Here is a 21,215-nt window from a genome sequence, read left to right on the forward strand (position 1 = left end):
ACATTTATTTATTTATATTAAAATATAAGTATATTTTATTGCAGTCATGCATGTTTGCAAGTTTGTATTTTTTAGGGAAGTGTATATTTCTAATAATATATATAAATATATATATATCCTATTATTAGTTGTGTTGGGATAACCAGTAGTGAATTTTAGCATGTTACTAGAGTTTCATTCAATTGATTCATTTTGTCTGTTTTGCAAACAATATTTCTATATATTTTAAAATTTAATTTAAATCTTCGCAAGTGTTTGCATAAACGCCAAATACTCTTTCTTCTTGCAAATTTTGCAAGCGTGTCAGTGCCTACAACTAGGTGTCAGAGCTTACATTGCTGTTCTGTAAATCTGTGCCTTTTAGTGCGCCGGTACAATAAGACGTGTATTTAAAACTGTGACAGGATGTGGCATGTTCACTGAGTCAGAAGAAATCGCCACAGGGCCCCCGTTGCACAGTGGGGTTATGAAGCAGCAGAGCCCATCTCTGTGTGAGCACTGCCTGAATAATAAAAACAAAAAGCATTTTGTTCTCTTCTGTGTGGCACTGAGGCTCTACTGGATTAGCTTTCATTCTGAAGTCATCACTGGATGTGACAGAAAGACATCATGGGGCACAGCGTGTGACATGGCCATCAGCAGATGACTTTTACATCACTGCTGTCTTGTGCTGTAGCAAATGTGGTTATAAAGTGATTTTATGTTGAATTTCATTCTTTTTCTCCCTTAAAGACCACACGCATTTATCAGGCACATATCTGAATGAAACAAATTTTTGGCGGGAAATTATATAGGGATGGACTTGTTTCACCAGTCAAGATTTGATTGGATTGTAAAAAGTTTAACATGGATGCTGTAATATCATTGGCTGATATTATTTTACCCATCCTGAGTGGCTTGTTATATTATAGCAGAAAAAAATATGACTAAACACAAGCAAATCAGAATGTTTTTAAGGTTTAATATAGAGTTATGAAGAGTGAAATCATGAGATTTTGCTGTGGCCACGGCTTCACAAAACATGAAATTTTAATGTATATCTTATGTTTTATTTAATATTTTTATGATAGATTTATGTGTGTGTGTGTATATATTTAATGTCAATTTATAAATAGTATATATTAATATATAGAGTATCTTTGCTTTTTTCAAAGAATGGGTGGATTTTACGGTTTTTAGACTGATAAATAGAGCAATTTTTGCCTATGTTTTCAGTCTTCATGCTGGTTGGAACAGGAGCAGCCTGCCCTCAGTGGAGGGTCAATGATGTCATCCCATGTGGCTCTGTATGGTTGTGGGAACATCGTTTCCCTCCATCATCAGATGAAAGAAGCTTAAAATAGCCCGTTTACTGCCTCGGGCAAACTAACATTACAGCCACGTGAACCTCTGTGTGGAACCTTCAAGTGCAAGAGTGAGTTGTAGCACTGTTGCACTGTTTTTGCCAGCAGTAGCGCAAGTGTTGTTTCCTAGATCTGTGCATTGAGGACAACCAGAGACCTTCATAGCCAGAATACATATTTATTTTATTTAGGCAGAGAAAATACTGTTCAGAGAAAAGGAAACCAAAAAAACACCCAAAAATAAACTGTTTTTTTTCGTATAGTTGCCCTTCACACAGCATAGAAAGAAAGGGAAGAACATAAAATCGGCAATTATGTGGATGTCCTGCATTGAAAGGTCATCCATATTGTTAAAAGGCTAGATGATTAGGGTAATTGAGCGTTGTGTGCCAACAATTTAATTATCTGCACCATTTAGGGAGAGTTTGTGTGGGACATAGATGCCCTTTAGGTCATCGGCTAGCATTTTAGTGGGAGCTTTTGGCTGTACTAAGACAGTCATAGTTGCGCTTATGAGCGAACAAACAGAAGAATAAGCAAAGTGTGGGTGTAGGAGAAAATGTCTCTGGTGAGGACAGACTGAGCAGCAACAGAACAGGGTTTCTAGAAACTGGACTCTAGAAGAGGAGAAATCAGCCGTCAACCAGAAATGCATTTACTCAGTCCTACACACTTTGACGTACCGAAAACAGAAAAATACAAGAGGGGACGTCTATAAAATCAGATGAAGTGTTTTGCTTGGTTTGGGGGTCATTGAGTGAGATTGCAGCCCAAGGCTGCAATTAATATTTGATTGGGCTTCTTATCATCTAAGGGCAGAGTTGGCTTTCTAAAGTGAAAAATGAGGTCCGAAAACACATTCTTTGTTAGTAAAAGGCAATTTTGGGCGAGAGATTTCTAGCTAAGTTTGAGTTTTTTTCTGATAGTTTTTTTTTTTTTGAGACATTTAAAAGTATAAAATCAGGCTTGGTGATTGGTTAGGAAACCCAAGGTGTGCAGCTTTTCATGAACTCTCTTACACAAGAATATAATTTACTTTGTAATTAAAATCACCAGTTAGAGAATATTACTCATCAATCGTCAAACAGTTCAATTTTTGAAGGATTAACTGTGTACCCCCCCAAAAAACTAGTTTAGCACAGCAAATAATAATGAAAAATCATAGTTGGCAGATTTCTGTAATAGCACAGAAACAAACAACGAAGAACAAAGAAGGAAAGATGAGAGAGGAGAGGCCTGTCTATGTTGATCTGGCACAAGGGAACACTACAGTCCAGATGCAGGCATCCTTCTGTCAACTTCCTCTCTGATTACTTGGGTACGGTCATGGCAGCTGTTGGGCACGTAGGTCCGAGGTCACATGTTTTTGTTGTTGTCATGGTGATGGCACTGGCTGCAGGCAGGTGGATCCAGGAAGGGAAGCTCCTGCTTTGTGCTGTGGAGCCGGAGCACTCTGGAGTTCAGGTCCACACAGCACTGGAATAGAGAGCAGATCACTGCATCACATCTAGTGTATTATGCTATAGTTATTCTGTCTGTCTGTCATTCTATCTGTATGTTGTTCTATCTATCGTTCTATCTATCAATAATACTGTCATGCAATCTGTCACTCTGCCTAAATGTCTATCTATCTGTCTCTGCCCTAGCAACCAATCATGACACCTTAGCAGCCACTTAGATATACCCTAACAACCAACATCTTAGTAACAATCACCCAGTTAGAACACCCACGCAACTGCCTAGCAACCATGCAAATCTCTCTCTGTCTTTGTCTGTCTGACGTGTATAAATTTCAAGCTGCAGTCTTTCAAGATTTTAAAACTATTGTAAACGTATAAACATCAAAGTTTTTCTTGTTGAACTTTCTGTTTTAAATTACTTTTATTTGATAAGAATTATGAGCAAGGACATTTCAAGATGCAGTAACGACAGCAACACTGGAACTAAGAAAAGTGGCCTTTTTATATTAAACTTTGATTTATTTGATAACGTTTTTCACAGTCTGTCTTCTCTGAATCTGATCATAGTCTGAAGACCTGGTTTCGGTCACAGCTTAGGTCTGACAAAGCGTAACTACTGTATTGTGCCTTTGTAGAGCAAAATTGGTGAACATGTTTGAGGTTGTTGTTTTGCTACTGTAACAGTCTGAGGAGCATTTATATATTTCAGGTGAACAGAGTGGCTGAAATGCTTTATTCTGCAGTTTATTGTCTGCACATAGGCCTGCACTGGTTTCATGGATCCTTCTCCTTGCATACATTATCTTTTCTTCTTACAAGAATAGTAATTTGCATATACTCGCACTTTCATTCTCGAGCTTTCCCTCTCTTGTCCCCTTTTTTAGCTCACTCTATCATACTTTAAAAAGGATCTTCTGTTCTTTTAATAGTGTTTAGCTTCCTTCTCATAACTCGTGTAAACCTCAAAGGGGAATTTTTCCCCCTGGCATTTGAAATAATCTCAAACCATATTCAGAGCTGATTCAATATTTAGATATATGCTCAAAAAAGAACTCCCCCATCATGTACTCCTACTTAGTGTCAGAACCTAACATAGTAGCAGCTCACTCTATCATACTTTAAAAAGGATCTTCTGTTCTTTTCATAGTGTTTAGCTTCCTTCTCATAACTCGTGTAAACCTCAAAGGGGAATTTTTCCCCCCTGGCATTTGAAATAATCTCAAACCATATTCAGAGCTGATTCAATATTTAGATATATGCTCAAAAAAGAACTCCCCCATCATGTACTCCTACTTAGTGTCAGAACCTAACATAGTAGAGAAACAAGCAGCAAAGCAGTTCTGAGGCTAAGTATTTCATAATTCAATTTACTTCATGTTATGTCTGTAATCACTTCAGCTATGATTTACTGATAAAACTGATACTTTGCATTTCAAGTCACTTTTGATCATGATCAAAATCATACAAGTCACTTTTGATTAAAAAAGTTGCTTTTGCTAAATTATGTAAATACATGTAAATATCTTTGAGACTGGCAATTAAAGTATGATTATAAGTTTTACAATTAAACTATGAATATAAGATTGTAATTTGCATTTATTAAGTCTCATTTATATGTATGAAGATGTGATCTAGATCAGGGGAATACAGAATTTGTCATTGTCATTCTGCTAAAGACTGGTAAAAAAATCATGACATTAATCAAATATATATAAATATACACAAGGAAATCATCATATTTGGGGTCAGTGGCATTAAAAAGTTTAAAAACATTTGATCTAGATGACCAGCACAATCTGCAGCAGCAGTTTTCAAAAAGACTTCATCCATGCATTTTAATCTCAAACTGAAAATGCAAAACTTTCGAAAGCCAAAGACTAGTGGGTTAGAAACCATACTTTACAAGACTCTGAAAATGAGGTTAAACAAATGTAGGGCTTACTTTGAGTTCCAGCAGAGTCTGTAGACCCAGACACATCTCAAATGTGGCGTCCTCTGTGAACAGACAAGAGATGAGACTCAAAATGTGGGAGACAAAGAGAGAAACTGTATCCCCTTTAGGCATCATTTTATTCTTTCTCTAATTAGTAGAGCACATGAGGAGGCTTGATTAAAACTGGTGCCATTAGTAGCTTTATAATATATCTGTATGCGATGCATGCAGAAGACACGGCCGGCACTGTGCCCAGGTCATGTACTCGTCTGTTATGAAATTCCTCTGTGTTGCCCACGTCTCTTTGTCTGAGCTTTCCCAGACTGCTGTCTGAATTGGAAAAGGTCAATGGCTCAGTCTGAAAGCTGAATATACAAGCTGAAGAAATGTGTATGACTATGACTATTGCACTCTCATAAGACTTTTCTGTTGCATTAAACTTATATTTAGACATGACTGGTTGGAACCAGTTCTGAGAGTACCGAACACTTAGGAGAATGTCCTGGATGTCTCTCAGCTCTTCTCTATTCAGATGAAATCTATGAAACATGGGGTAATCGTATATGTTTTCTTGGACAGCGTTTTAAAAAGCAATAGGCAGTGCATTTTCAGAAGTGACTGGAGAAACTTTGAAGTCTGACCTATGACCTGGGCAGTGCATTGCACTCTTTCTCTGCCCAGCTGCAGGTGCAGGGACTTCACTGTCTCCACTGTCGAATCACTGAGCGGCAGCTTGTCATGAGGTTTGTCTTCAAGGTTGGTTTTCAATCTGCAGAAAATACAAGCACTTAGGAAATATAGTCATTTTTTGTTTCATATTTTTGTGATACATTTCTTTCAGCATTCTGGATTCTAGAAATGTCAAAAGATCAGCATTTACCTGAAATAAATAAAATTACAAATAATAATAATAATAAATGTTTCTTGATGAACAAATCAGCATATAAGAATGATTTCTGAAGGATTATGTGACATTGAATACTGGAGTAATGGATGCTGAAAATTCAGCTTTGCCATCAAAGGAATAAATTACATTTTATAATATATTCCAATATAAAACAGTTATTTTAAATTGTAAAAATATTTCCCAATATTACTGTTTTTATGGCATTTTTCATCAAATAAATGCACCCATGGTGAACATAAGAGACTTTTTAATTAAATAATTCATTTGAAAAAAAATGTGTCTGTTTGTTCAGTTGATTTCAGTAATTATGGATAAAAAAAATATTTACAGGAAACTGGACGCTCAGTTTCACTAATAAAATTACATAAATTGATAATGGTTGGCACCCTGTGTTTATGGATAACATCACCTCTGCATCTTCGCACTGCAAAATAAACATTTGGTCTTTCCCTGATAAAATATTCCCCCCTCCCCCCCGTGATGCCTTTTCTACACCTTTCATGTGACAGGAATTTTAAATAGCAAAACATATTATCAGTCAGAGTCTAACAACATAGCTTAGTCTGCCAGCTAATTTCACACAGATGCCAAGTTGAGACACTACATTATGTTGAAGCACAGCACAGCATTAGCTTTTGTTCTTTTAAATAGACAATGCCAGGTTTTGTTTTTGTATCAGGATTGATAGTTTAATACCGTCTGAGGATAATAGTTCTGGTTAATAATGGACCGTCACTATCAAAGGTACTCCTGACGTTTCGCTTCAGTGAGTCGGTTTATTCTCAGTCTGTCCTTTCACCTGAAATTCCATCAGTGCTTGCAGAATTCAGAGCTAGACAGATGAATAATGACCCTGTGCTTTTGCAGCATTTGCTCTTTGGAAGCTCTAAGTGCCTGTTCATGCTGCTTGTTTGACATTTCTGTGTAAATAATTTGTTCGGTATTAACAGAATCAGTGGATTGCTTTTTAACTCATTAGCCATCCGCTTGTCTTCTGATGGATCCTGCATGTTTTGGCTCATACCACATTAACATTTGTGTAAACAAGTCACAGCAGTGAATACAGACTCCAGCTATTAATATGTGTTATTTGTGCCATTTTTCTCAGTAGATCAGCAAAAATTTAGAATAAAAAATGAAATGGTGGTTTTTGTTTTTGTTTTTTTTATTTTTATTTAGGCTTTTCTTACTTCCTATGAGCAAAAATGCACATTTTGTTTGGGGGAAAAATAGACATAAAAGTTTTATTCACTTTTATGAAGTTTGTATATTTTGTATTGTAGTGGAAATAGAATTTATTAAAAATACCTAAAAGTTGTGTCAACACTGTTACAATCATAATTCCCTATTAAAAAAATGATGTACAGTTTAATTTAATAATTAATAATTGTAATAATAATGGCATTTGTACTTAATTTTGTACAGTAATTTTGGCCATTAACAAAAACATTTTATTCTCTGAAGTATTTCAGAGAGCGTTGTAATAGTAATAATACTAATGGCAGTTTTCTTAACAGATCAGGGAAAAAAAAAAAACTACGTTTCATTTAGACTTTGTGTTTGCACATATGCACATTATGTTTTAAAAAAAATGATATAAAAGTTTAATTCTTTCCCTAGATATATGTTTGCATAAGTATTTGTATTTTTGTACAGGTTTGTATATTTAAGTTGTAGTGGAAATATAATTTTATTAAAAGCACCTGAAGTTGTCAGTGCTGTTACAATCTTAATTGTACATAAAATTATGTATAATTTAACTTAATATTTAATAATTGTAATAATAATGACATCCTTTCAAGTAAATGTGCCCTTGATAAATATGGCCATTAACAAAAATATTTGATCTGGAATGAAGTATTTCAGAGAGTTGTGTAATAATAATAATAATAATAATACTACTATGTATTGAATAAGTTTAATATTTAATACTTTATTCATTGCATAATAATAATAATAATAATAATAGCAACAACAACAATAATAATACAAATATTAGTATTATTATTTAGTTAATTAGTGTCGTGGGAGCTTGAGGGGAAGCCTCAGCTGAGATATTTTGAGGGATTTGGAACCGGTTTGTGGTATAAGGTCTCTCAGCATGCATGAGGACTTAATGACAATATGGCTCCACATACACACAGCTAAAGCGTTGTCAAGCATTGGTTTTGCTCTTTGCCTGTTTTCTAACTACACATTTAATGAGTGAGGGATGAGTTCTGTGTCAGCACTGTTCTACCGTTAAAGATAAATAAGTGGATGAGAGCTTTTTTGCAACATCTTTGAGTTTCCTGTCATTCAAGGTGAGCCGTCACCCCCGCAACTTTCCTACCACATAAAGGGTGGGACGCACCAGAGCGTGCAAACATGGGGGGCCGTTAAGCCCCTCTCACACATTGTTCCGTCCCAGCTAGCATGTTTCACAAACACTTGCACAGACACGCAGGTTTCCTTAGATTGTTTCACACTTGTTCCTTCCTCTGCTAGGTTTCTAGTGCTGTGTTGAAAGTGCTTTTGTTGCAGTGCAAGACACCCTGAATTAAACACGTCCACATAAACACATTGAGGTGACATCATGTAAGATTAAAATTAAAGGAGTTTGTTTCTTCATTGGAACAGATTTGGAGAAATTTAGCATTACATGACTTGCTCACCAATAGATACTCTGCTATGAATGGGTGCCGTCAGAATCAGAGTCCAACAGCTGATAAAAACATCACAATAATCCAAAGTAAATCACATGACTCCAGCCCATCAATGAATGTGTTGTGAAATGAAAAGCTGTGTGTTTGTAAGAAACAAATCCATCATTCCAGCTAATATATGAATCCTCTATCCATAATATTGCTTTCTCCAGTGAAAAAGTCATCTCGTCTGAATCAGGAGAGAAATATGCACAGATCAAGCACCATCACACAGTCTCTAGAAAACAGTTCTAAACAAATATGTCAGTGGATTTTGATGTGAGAGGACAACACAGGATGGAATTTTTCACGGGAGGAATTATTATTATGGATTATGGGCTAGTACTTTGACCAGAAGCAATAGTTTAAAAGTTAAAACATCTTAATGATGGATTTATTTCTGATAAACATGCAGCTTTTCGCTTCACAAGACATTAATTGATGGACTGGAGTCGTGTGGATTACTGAGACGTTTTTATCAGCTGTTTGGACTCTCATTCTGACGGCACCCATTCACTGCAGAGCATCCGTTGATGAACAAGTGATGCAATACTACATTTCTCCAAATCTGTTCCAATGATGAAACAAGCTCATTCCATCCGAGATGTAAAAGAGTTTGAGTACATTTTCAGCAAATCTTCACTTTTGCGTGAGCTATTCCTTTAAGTGAAGACATTCGTTTCTTAGATTTTTTTTTTCTCATTTAAATTGAAGAATAAAAATGCGAAATGGAACAAAACTCCTAGTGGATGCTATAAAAACAGTTGAACTCGGTGAGATACTCCCTTTGTGAGTTGTGTTATGTCTTTATTTGATTGCCGCTATTAAATGTCTGTGTATGTGGGTGCACTGGTGCGTGTGTGATACATATAATGATGGCAAGTCTGCGTGGAGCCAAAATAGTGCATGACTTCAAAGTGAAACTTATCTTTCCAGAAGAGGAGGCATGAACCACTATGGTGGATTTGCTACGTAAAACGCTGCCCCACTTATCTGGCTCTTCATTACCGAAGCTTTAATTAGATGCTGATGGTTTCTTTCCGTCTTTCAGTTCACCTATGATAATACGACTGCATGTGTATTCCAGAACATTCAGTTCATTTGAAATTCAGATGACAATTTTCATTCATTTTACTGAAAGCTGGGTCTTATTGCACAACTTTTACTTCATTATGGCCAAATGTTTTTTGTATAATAACATTGTTTCCGGCAATAGCGTTCCTTTGTAGTTGTGCTAGTTTCATGTCTCTTGTATTTCTTTATGGTCTCTTTCTTCTCACATAATAAATGTAGAATACCGTACACAAATTAAACTCTGCTAACTATGCATTTTGTCTTCATTATTACCTTGCTGTGAGCTGGACAAGCTAAGGTAATATATTTTTGTGATTGTCTAATTTGAGTTCAGTACTCTGGCCTTGTTGGGTTTAATAAATGTTGTTCTTTTGAACTTCCTATTCATCAAATAAACCTGAAAAAATATATTGTGGTTTCCATAGAAATATTAAGCAGCACAATTGTTTTCAACTTTGATAATAAGAAAATAAAAATGTGTTTTTTTTTAAGCAGCAAATCAACATATTAGAATGATTTCTGAAGGATCATGTGACACTGAAGACACTGAAATATATTAAAATAGAACACAGTTATTTTTAAATTGTAATACAATTTCACAATATTACTGTTTTTATTGCATTTTTGATTCAATAAATGCTTCTTTCAAAAACATTTAAAAATCTAATCGACCCTGGACTTTTGAATGGTACAAGATATGACCCAAAATTATGTCTTATAATAATATCTCATTTTGGGTATTATTTAGTTCCTTCTGTCCTTGTGTTAAAGTTGTTATATCACCATACAATGAGTCACTAGCACCCCAGTTACGTCATCTGTATTGTAAACTTGGCATGAGGTGCTTCACTGATTTGGGCTTTTTAGATGCATACTGGACCTCTAAAACCCTCTCAAACCCGACCGTCAAGAACAGTCGGCTGCAAGGAATATTAAACCATGAGTCATACGGAGCCAGAGCTCGCGTTTTCTCATTATGACACACTGTTATCGCTTCTATTATGGACACAGACAGCTGAAAAAGGCTGAAAAGAGCTCAGCTCATCAGTGTGAATGCTTACTTTACACTGGACCACTAGAGCTGAAAGGGTGGATGCACTCTCGCCCTCTTTGAGACCTTTCTTTGTCTCGTCTTCCATTTTATTTTTCTGTTTGGGCTCTGTCTTTCCACCTGCATCGCTGCTGTCCCCTTCATCTTCATCATCCTCATCCTCATCAGACCTCAGGCTCTTCTCGCTCTCCTCCGGAGACTCCCTCTCCTCCGTGGAGTCATCCACTGTGCTCTCGCTCCTATCCTCCGGCTCTCCGCCCTCTTTGCTGTCTGCCAGGGGTGAGCGAATATGAGATGGGACGTCCCGGGCCTCTCCACGCAAACGTGGAATGTTGCCCTCCAGGAGACGGCGCTGAACGATGCTATGGGGTTGCTGTATTAGGCACACAGGAATAGGAAATTATGTTAGTAATGTGTTAGTCATTTTAGGCTGTGTTTGAAATTGCATACTACTGTAATACTGCAGTTTGCATGTTTTTGAGAGTATGCAGATTTTCTGTACACTTGGAGAACCTGGATGTTCTGCTACATTTGACAAATACTGTATCCCACAATGCAATGCACTAGACTTGAAATTAAACAAAAGTAATATTAATCTGTTTTTTTTTTTGCATTCAATCCACTTTTGTGTCAAATATTGATTAAATTAAATTCCATAAAAAAATCTAATTACAAATATTTTTTAAAAAGAATGCATAAATAATAATAAAACATTATCATATAAAATTATAAATTACATTAGTCAAAACAAATGTTAAATATTAAATTAGATTATAAAATATTAAATACAATGTTAATATTAAATTAAATATTAGTAAAGTATTAAATTAAAATGTAAAATATACACAATATAAATATTAAATTACATTTTATTATTAAATTAAATATAAAATTAAATGAAACTATAAAATATGTACAATATTAAATTAAATGAAACTTTAAAATATGTACAATATAAATATTAAATTGTATTAATATGAAATAAAATTAAAATATATGTACAATATTAAATAAGATATTAGTATTAAAGTATTATATAAAATATAAAATATGCACAATATAAAGATTACATTAGGTTTTAATATTAAGTTAAATATTAAATAAAATTGTCTTGTGTCAACAACCCATGCTTTTTATTTTATTTATTTTTAACCTACTGGGGAAAATAATTTCTAATTTATAAGAAAGTAATTTTGATCAGTAGGATACTCAGGCATCATAAGTAAGTACCAGTGGAGCAATTTTGTAGAATATTATTCAGCTGAGCACTTTGAAAATACATGGTAATTGTTTTTCCTTTTTTACATTGCTGCAGTTTGAAGGCCTGTGGGAAATAAAACAAGTTCATGTTTTATAAGTCAGTTTTTCATAATTGTAGAGTTAGACAGTAAACAAGTGAAGTAGACAGAGAGTCATTGAGTGCTGAAGTTAACTCCATTACCAATGATGACGGCGCCCATCACTTTAATTAAGCCTACTGCTGAAATCTGTGTGTCTGATTTGGCCATGAACATTGTTCATTCCCGAAAGACATCGTTAACTTCTAGCATGTTTCCTAAAGTGGAAAGTCAACCTTCTTAGAGCAAATGTGCAATTTTAACAAATTGCTGCAATTCAAGTCTTCTTTGACAGACATATTTGATAAATACCAGTATAACACTAAAAGTAAACCTCTCAAAATACAATTTCTCATAGCTTTCTGGGTTCCTGATGAACTTGATGGGGAGAAGCAAAACTGATGCCTTTATTAAATTTTTTTTTTTGGCCTTGTGATTCTATTATTCTGCTTTATTTCTAGATAGCATAATATCTCAGATTTATTTGAGAAACAAATCCTTGTTGTTTATGACAGATAAGTGAATATTAGATACAGAAGGCAATCTGTGCAGCTGTAGAAAAGTGCTGTGTTACTATCTATGCGATTGCTTATACCTGTAACTTAGTTAGACTACAGCGGTCATTTCAACAGCAGAGCGACCCGAGGACACCAGACTGCGATTTGATCTGCTTTTAAACTTTCTCTGCCTCTCTAATAATACAATTGTCAGGACCTCTTGAAAGGACCACTCAGATATTCTCAAAGGGGAAGCTGAAAAGACACAGAGAAACCTAGATCTTTCCTTCCTTTTCTATCCCATGCTTTCATCTGCTACAATGTAGTGCTGCTCTTTTGTAACTCAAAACATATACTCATCCTGTTCAAAAATTCAGCTTGAGATGATGGAAGTAGATAAGAATACATATATTAATAAATATAATAAATAAAATTAAAAAAAACTAATAAAAGATTGTCATATAAAAATATGTATTTAAATTAGGCAAATTAATCATCATCATCATCATCATCATCTCCAATATAAATAATTAAATCTATAATATTCAATTAAATATTAAATAAAAAATTTTAAAAATTTACTAAAATAGGCGTAAGTATTAAAATAAAATAGCATATGTGCACAATATACATATTGCATTAAGTTGTCATTTTAAATGATATATTAATAAAATTATGTGACACAAATGTTGGATTCTACTGCTTGAAATGTTTTTGGGAAGATGGGAGAAGATGGCGCCACACATGGCTGCCTCGGTTTTTAGCTACTTGGTACTTTTACTATTTTTGTTTGTTTGTCCTGTTTTTAGTACCTTTTTTCTGATCAGCTTTACTAGGGACGAACTCCTAGACATCAGAAATAGCACACCAAATAACTTTTTGCCGACTTTTGAGCATTCAGACATTTTACTGGACATTCTAGTCGGAGGAACTGTGATCTTATACAAGTGATTCTAGCTTTTTAAACTCTGCTGCGCTTTGCTTCACGGAAACCTGGTTGAACGGAGCCATCCCGGACAGCATGCTTCATCTAACGGGCTTTAGTGTGGAAAGGCCTGAAAGCCATCACCAGCTTCAAGACCCCATCCCCCAGCACTGTGGAGAATCAACTTTTAGCTGACGGTTTGAATGAGTTTTACTGCAGGTTTGAAAAGCCTGGTCTCACACCCTACACCCATCTCACATCACAACCATCAACACCCTCTCCCCTACTGTTTCTCAGCCTGCACTTAAGATCTGTGAAGATGATGTACGCAAAGTCTTCAGGAAACAGAAGATCATGAAAGCCAAAGGCCCAGACGGTGTCTCTCCAGCCTGCCTCAAAGCCTGTGCTGTCCAATTGTCATCCATCTTCACTCTGATCTTCAACAGATCACTGGAGCTGTGTGAAGTCCCCTCCTGCTTCAAACGCTCCACCGTCATCCCTGTACCCAAGAAACCAAAAATCACGAGACTAATTGACTACAGACCTGTTGCTTTAACGTCTGTGGTCATGAAGTAATTTGAAAGACTGGCCTACTTGAAGGACATTACTGGACCCTTTGCTTTCGAGCAAACAGGTCTGTGGATGATGCAGTCAACATGGGACTGCGCTACATCCTCCAACATCTGCACAAACCAGGGACTTATGCAAGGATCCTGTTTGTGGGCTTCAGCTCCGCTTTTAACACCGTCATCCTCCTGATCAAACTGACAAAGCTCTCTGTACCCACCTCCATCTGTTAGTGGATCACCAGCTTCCTGACAGACAGGCAGCAGCTAGTGAGGCTGGGAAAACTCACATCCAACACCCGCACCATCGGCACTGGAGCTCCTCAGGGGTGTGTGCTCTCCCTACTGCTTTTCTCCCTCTACACAAATGACTGCACCTCTAAATATCCCTCTGTCAAACTCCTGAAGTTTGCATATTACACCACAGTCATCGGCCTCATCCAGGACGGTGACGAGTCTGCTTACAGACAAGAGGTTGAGCAACTGTCTGTCAGGTGCAGTCACAACAACCTGGAGCTGAATACGCTCAAAACTGTGGAGATGATTGTGGACTCCCCCCTCTCACCATCATGAACAGCACTGTGGCAGCAGTGGAGTCATTCAGATTCCTGGGCACCACCATCTCACAGGACCTGAAGTGGGACATTCATATTGACTCCATTGTGAAAAAGGCCCAGCAGAGGTTGTACTTCCTTCGTCAACTGAAAAAGTTCAACCTTCCACAGGCGCAGAAGACACCGTTTTCCTCAGCTGTTATTGAGTCAGTTCTGTGCACTTCGATAACTGTCTGGTTTGGGTAAGCCACCAAATCAGATATAAGAAGACTGCAACGGACTGTTAGGACAGCTGAAAGGATAGTTGGTGTGCGCCTGCCCAACCTTCAGGACTTGTACAACTCCAGAGTGAAGAAACAGGCATGTAACATCATCACAGACCCCTCTCACCCCGGACACAACCTGTTTGCATTTCTCCCCTCAGGCAGACGCTACAGATCCTATGTGCACTAGAACATCTAGGCATAAAAACAGTTTTTCCCCCATGCATGCAATCTCCAGCTTAAACCGCTAACACAGAAATTACCACCTCTCTTCTGTAATTCTTTTTTTAATAACTAATTATTGCCTCTATTTCAAGTATTATGTAAATACATATACATATTTTTATTTATACAGCTGTATATACAGTAAATAATGCACAAATATGTACATAAATCTTTTGTTCCAGATGTATACCACATTATAATTATTATTATAAATTTTTTTGTTTTTCCTTAGACTTATTTGAATGTTCTTTCTGTTCTCAATGTCATATATGCATGTATGTATGTATGTATGTTTGTTTGTACCAAGATCTCCTAAAAAAACACATTCCTTGTGTGTTTGCACTTACTTGGCGAATAAAGCTCAATAATAATTGAGTAAGATGTGTTGCATATTCATATGCATTTTTTTTTTTGTTATTTGATTAGGTGGTCGGAGAAAAATAACAGACACACACATACAAAAGGGTCTATGAAAAAGAATGGAATGAAATAAAGCTTCATAATTCAATTACATAAGCATTTAATCAGAAAGACTCATCAAATTGTTCATCCTGTGCTTGTCAACATTTTTCTACTATCGTGCTATAAATGTCAGCTCACTAAAACATTATCACTAGGTATTTCCTCCAGATATACACTCACAATAACAATATTAATCCGTGGCTGTGGGTTTGATGGCGTATAATAGCATTTATATAATAGACTTTTGTATATTGATTGAAAAACAGTGCAGTTCTTCATGTGGCCGACAGCAGAATCCCACGCCACAATGAGAGCTTTGTACCTTTTGACTTTTTGCTATAAGATCAGCCTTTGTGGCAACTCATTTTTTCAATAGATATGTCTTCAAGACGTACAGATTCGTAGATTGTCATCTTCTGTCATCAAATAAAGTCACAGAGGTTGCGGCAATTGGTTTTCTTATTCATTGAGCCTTACAAAGTCCAATACCATGTGATCAGACACTTTGTGATTTTTCCAATAATTCTGAGCCACATGAAACTACATCTTGACATAAAATCAACGGCTGAGATGACATTGCAAAGCTCATTTTATCCCAGCATAATGAGATGACCTCCACAAGAGCCCTTACGTTCCTGTTGACACCCTCTTACAAAATGAGAAAAAACATCCAGCTATGTCTTGCTGTGTCAATGCTACATATCTTTATTGCTGCTGTACATCCAAATGCAGAGTTTATTACATTGCCTGAATACAAATGCATTGCTCTGTCCTACAGTTAGACAGACTAATCACAACTAGTTCTGTTTGACCTTCTCTCTGCTCACTCGGATGGCCATTGGTAGAGTGTGGGTAAACAGAAAAGCTGAAAGGTAAATGCCAGCATCAGCGCTGTTGCTCTGCTGTTTGTTGGTTTCATAAGGGCATCATTGCATTGATCTGCTTTCAATTAAAGTTGTGTTTAATGAGAACGCAGGTGAAGTTAGACCTGTAAGCAACCAGAACAACTGTACATTTGTTTACTCTGCTTACATGCATAGTAAAATCTGGATAATGGCCGAAATAAATATGTGTACTGAGTTTCAGGTTGTGCTAAAACTTGCCGTATGACCTTGATCCTAAAGCGTACTCCTTTTAGGTCATTTACCTTGTAGTTAAGCATAATCAGTGTAAGATCATGCATGTCTAAAAATGAAACGATGCAATGGTTTGATCACAGCACAACACAGCAGTTCAGGTTGGGTATGACGCAACACTTGTGTTGCTTTAGCCTAAAAAAACATCCACCCTGCAACATCAGCCATCAGAGTTAAGTCTAAATTAATCTCTGGCAGCCTTTCACTTTAGATCTGAATGGAAAATACAGTTGAGAAAAGACTTGTAGAGTACAGTGGCCATAAGTGGATATAGAATGTTTTATATATGTATTTTATTGGAAAAGAATAATGTGGAAAGCTAGTGTCACTGAACACCATAATTGGCCATAAAAGGTTTTTGTTTTATTTAATTGAATTTTATTTTATTATTATTATTTTTTTTTTTTAGATAATATTAATGTTAAAAATTAGTGGAAAAAGAAACTGGCGTCATCTGGAAAGAAGCTTTATTCCTGAAAGTTTTCAGTAATTCAAACTGAAAAAGTAATCTTATGAAATTTGTAGGTCTCTGTAGGAATATCAGCTGTAATCGCTTTCACTATTCGTCCATAGTCTTAATTGTCTAATTTAGGAAGAGACTACAAAATGCTTTTACCAATAATAATTGATTTCATGTAGACCCAGTGCTACTCAATACGATCCACTGTGTTTGTTTCTCATCTGCATGTGGCATTAGCTCATTTTCCCCTAGTAACCATCAGATTAATTGTGCTGTAATGAACATCATTACAACAGTCTTCTTTTTAATTAGGTGTGTGTCCATGCATGTGTACGTGTGTAAATACTCTGGCTAATTCATATTCAGTGCGGTTGGGAGGGATTTTGCAACAGTGGAAGGTTAATGGAGAAGTGAGGATGGATGAATGATGGAAGCTCTTGAGTGCTTTTGACCTCATGACTCTTCTGATTCAGCCTTACATCTGAGAATGAGGTGTTAAGACAAGAGGCTTGAGACAAGAGCATTATGGAAAGGCCACCTGTAAGAGTCCACCTTTATTTGCTATATATTATATTATATTGAAAAAAATTAATGTGGAAAACTAGTGCACTGAATACTATAATTAGCCATAAAAGGATTTTATGTTATTTTATTGAAAAGAATAATGTTGAAAACTAGTGTAGAATGATTTTTTTAAAGGATTTTATTTCATTTATAAGACAAGAAGGTTGAGACAAGAGCATTATGGAAGGTCCACCTGTAGGAGTACACCTTTATTTGCTATATATTATATTATATTGAAAAAAATTAATGTGGAAAACTAGTGCACTGAACACAATTTTTATTTTATTTGATTTGTTATTATTTTCCACCTTTTTAAAACAAATATATAAAGGTGTGCTTTATTCTTAATTCTAGAAACTCTATATCTATCTATCTGTCTGTGTGTGTGTGTGTGTGTTAATATGCAATTATTAATTTAAGACTGCAAGTCTTACTACTGCAGTATTCTTAGATAATTTACTGGAAAAATAAGAACAAATGTACTGATTAAGGCAACAGTTTTGCATTGTGCACATGTAAGGTGAATTCAAATCAAACAGCTTCAGTCTGGTTTTATATAAAACTTCATTACCCATGTTACTCTTTATCTGGGTTCACTCACAGAGCGGAGCACATTGATTTTGACAGGATTGATCATAGCATTATGCTCCTCTATCTCTCTTGCCCTATTTCCATGTTGCCTTGATGGAGCGATGCTTTTGTGTGGTTCTGATAGTTGTCGATTTGAAAAGACTCCGTAACCTTGTGCATCAGATTATATAAAGTCATTGACACAACAGATAAAAGAGACATAGAAATGGCCACCTTTCATAATATGACTCTTATTATACCGTCAATGTAAAACAGTCATGTAAGGGTGACATAATACATTTACGAAACATTATGCTTACAAGAGCAGTTTTTGTGTGTATTTTATTCAGTGTAACTTGGATCTTATATATATATATATATATATATAAAAAAAGACTTCTTAATTGTAATTTTAAAGTCAGATATGCAATGGACAGATTATGATCATGCAAATCTCCCCTCTAAATCTATTCAGTCCCACTAGAATAATTATTTAAAAATCCATTGTAACTTCTGGATGCTGCGAGTGTCACAAACAGGCAAGAGACAAGAGGAGTTCAGGTAAACAGAGGGGTTTAATTGACAATGTGGTGATGGTTAGGATCGAAGGCAGGTGAGTAAGAGAGATATAAGAGTTCTGGGGATCTTAGCTTCTTGGTAATCTGGATGTGATAGTCGTAGGAATCCTGGAGATGAACCAGGGCTGAGGAGAATTGGCAGAGCGGAGACTGAATGGACTTCTGGAGGTAAGGAAACAACAGTTAGTAAAGCTTGTAATAGTCTGGCAATGTTCAGGTCGTGAACGGTAGACCGGACACTGGAATGCTGAGTGGAGTGAGAAGATATAGCGGGCTTAATTGGTGATGCAGGTGCAGGTGATCAGAATTCCGGTGATTGGGATCTGGTGTGTGTCGGAGGAGGTGACTGTGCTGACGTGAGTGATTGCGATGATCTCCTGACACTACCCCCTCCTCCAGGGGCGGCTCCTGACGCCCCCATGTGGCGACAAGGGCGACCTCGGGGTGCGGGACGGTTTGGATGGTTGCGGTGGAATTCTTCCAGCAGGGATGGATCCAGTATGTCGTCGCGGGCCACCCAGGACCTCTCCTCCGGTCCGTATCCTTCCCAGTCAATAAGATATTGTAACCGGCCGCCCTGTCGCCGCAAATTCAGGATTTCTGTCACCTGGTACACCGAGGGCTGATCCAGAACCTCAGGAGGAGGGGGTGCTTCCGGCTCAGTGGATCTGGAGGAGGAGGAAGGACAAGGTTTGAGGAGTGAGACGTGGAATGAGGGGTGAATTTTGTACCTGGGTGGAAGTTGCAGAAGGTAGGTGACTTGGTTGATCTGCCTCTGTATTGGGAACGGACCAATATAGCGGGGACTCAGCTTTTTACAGGGCAGGCGGAGGCGCAGATCCCGGGTGGACAGCCAAACCAGCTCTCCAGGCTGGTAGGTGGGAGTAGTCTTTTGGCTTCACGGAGATATTGGAGGTTCTTATGATCCGTGATCACTGAGAAAGGGTGATGGGCTTCCTCCAGCCAGTGACGCCACTCCTCCAGGGCCAGTTTGATGGCGAGCAGTTCCCGATTGCCGATGTCATAATTCTGCTCCGCCGGGTTCAGTTTCCTGGAGAAGTAAGCGCAAGGATGGAGGATTGGAGGTTCCCGACATTGCCGTCGCGGGCCACCCAGGACCTCTCCTCCGGTCCGTATCCTTCTCAGTCAATAAGATATTGTAACCGGCCGCCCTGTCGCCGCGAATTCAGAATCTCCTTCTCCTGGTACACCGAGGGCTGATCCAGAACCTCAGGAGGAGGGGGTGCTTCCGGCTCAGTGGATCTGGAGGAGGAGGAAGGACAAGGTTTGAGGAGTGAGACGTGGAATGAGGGGTGAATTTTGTACCTGGGTGGAAGTTGCAGAAGGTAGGTGACTTGGTTGATCTGCCTCTGTATTGGGAACGGACCAATATAGCGGGGACTCAGCTTTTTACAGGGCAGGCGGAGGCGCAGATCCCGGGTGGACAGCCAAACCAGCTCTCCAGGCTGGTAGGTGGGAGTAGCGGTACGCCGGGCATCTGCGAAGAACTTATGCCTCCGCACTGCTTGTTGGAGCTGGACGTGAGCCGAGTCCCACACTCTCTCGCTCTCTCGGAACCAGTAGTCCACAGCTGGAACCTCCGAGGGCTCTTCTGTCCAGGGGAAGAGTGGGGGTTGGTAGCCGAGCATGCACTGGAAAGGGGTCAGGCCGGTGGTATTCTGACGGAGGGAGTTTTGTGCATACTCGGCCCAAGGAAGGTAGCGGCTCCAGCTGTGCTGATCGTCATTGCCTCGTAGCATGGAAGTAAGGGGGGCCGTGAGCATGCTGAAACTCTTCACGAACCGGCGATAGAAGTTCGCGAACCCCAGGAACCTTTGCAACTCCTTCACCGACTGTGGAAGCGGCCATTCCCTGATGGCCTTCACCTTCCTCTGGTCCATCTGGATACCCTCCTTGCTGATGACATATCCGAGGAACTGGACCGAGGAGCGATGGAATTCGCACTTCTCCAATTTCAGGTACAGCTGATGTTGACGTAACTTCTGAAGGACCTGCGTAATGTGGTGGCGATGTTCGGCCAGGTTCCGGGAGTATATAAGAATATCATCAATGTAGACAATCACAAACTTATTGAGGAACTCCCGGAACACCTCGTTCATGAAGTTTTGGAACATGGACGGGGAGTTTGACAGGCCATGCGGCATGACCCGATATTCATAGTGGCCTGCGGGTGTAATGAACGCCGTCTTCCACTCGTCGCCCTCCCTGATGCGAACGAGGTTGTATGCGCTCCGCAGGTCCAGTTTGGAGAAGACGCGAGCTCCACGGAGTTCCTCCAAGGCGGCTGGGACCAGGGGAAGTGGGTATGGCAGTTTCACCGTCTGAGAGTTCAGCATGCGATAAGTCGATACACGGCCTCAAGCCCCCGTCCTTCTTGCCCACAAAGAAGAAGCTCGAGGCTGCCAGAGAGGTGGATGGGCGGATGAAACCTTGCTTAAGAGCCTCCTGGATGTAATCCTCCATGGCCTTGCGCTCCGGGATGGACAGTGGGTATACTCTACCCTTAGGGAGTTTTGCCCCAGGCAGCAAGTCGATGGCACAGTCCCATGGCCGGTGCGGTGGAAGGCGAGTGGCTGCCTGCTTACTAAAGACATCCTGGAACGCC

General features: G+C 38.3%; 1 protein-coding gene across 1 annotated transcript in view; it reads right to left on the reverse strand.

The window, feature by feature from the left end:
- Window positions 1-1,230: 1,230 nt before the first annotated feature.
- LOC107664860 (nuclear receptor-interacting protein 2-like) overlaps window positions 1,231-21,215 on the reverse strand; it is a 29,445-nt gene continuing 9,460 nt past the window's right edge. Inside the window, exons 2-6 of the mRNA XM_016455536.1 lie at window positions 10,463-10,825; window positions 5,979-6,067; window positions 5,378-5,505; window positions 4,746-4,798; window positions 1,231-2,819 (exon numbers count right to left, since the gene is read on the reverse strand). Of these exons, the coding sequence (XP_016311022.1) occupies window positions 2,700-2,819; window positions 4,746-4,798; window positions 5,378-5,505; window positions 5,979-6,067; window positions 10,463-10,825 (753 nt within the window). The 3' untranslated portion in view covers window positions 1,231-2,699. The remainder of the gene's footprint in view (window positions 2,820-4,745; window positions 4,799-5,377; window positions 5,506-5,978; window positions 6,068-10,462; window positions 10,826-21,215) is intronic.

The sequence above is a fragment of the Sinocyclocheilus anshuiensis genome, unplaced genomic scaffold, assembly GCF_001515605.1.
Source record: "Sinocyclocheilus anshuiensis isolate Anshui unplaced genomic scaffold, SAMN03320099.WGS_v1.1 scaffold299, whole genome shotgun sequence".
Classification (NCBI taxonomy): Eukaryota; Metazoa; Chordata; class Actinopteri; order Cypriniformes; family Cyprinidae; genus Sinocyclocheilus; species Sinocyclocheilus anshuiensis.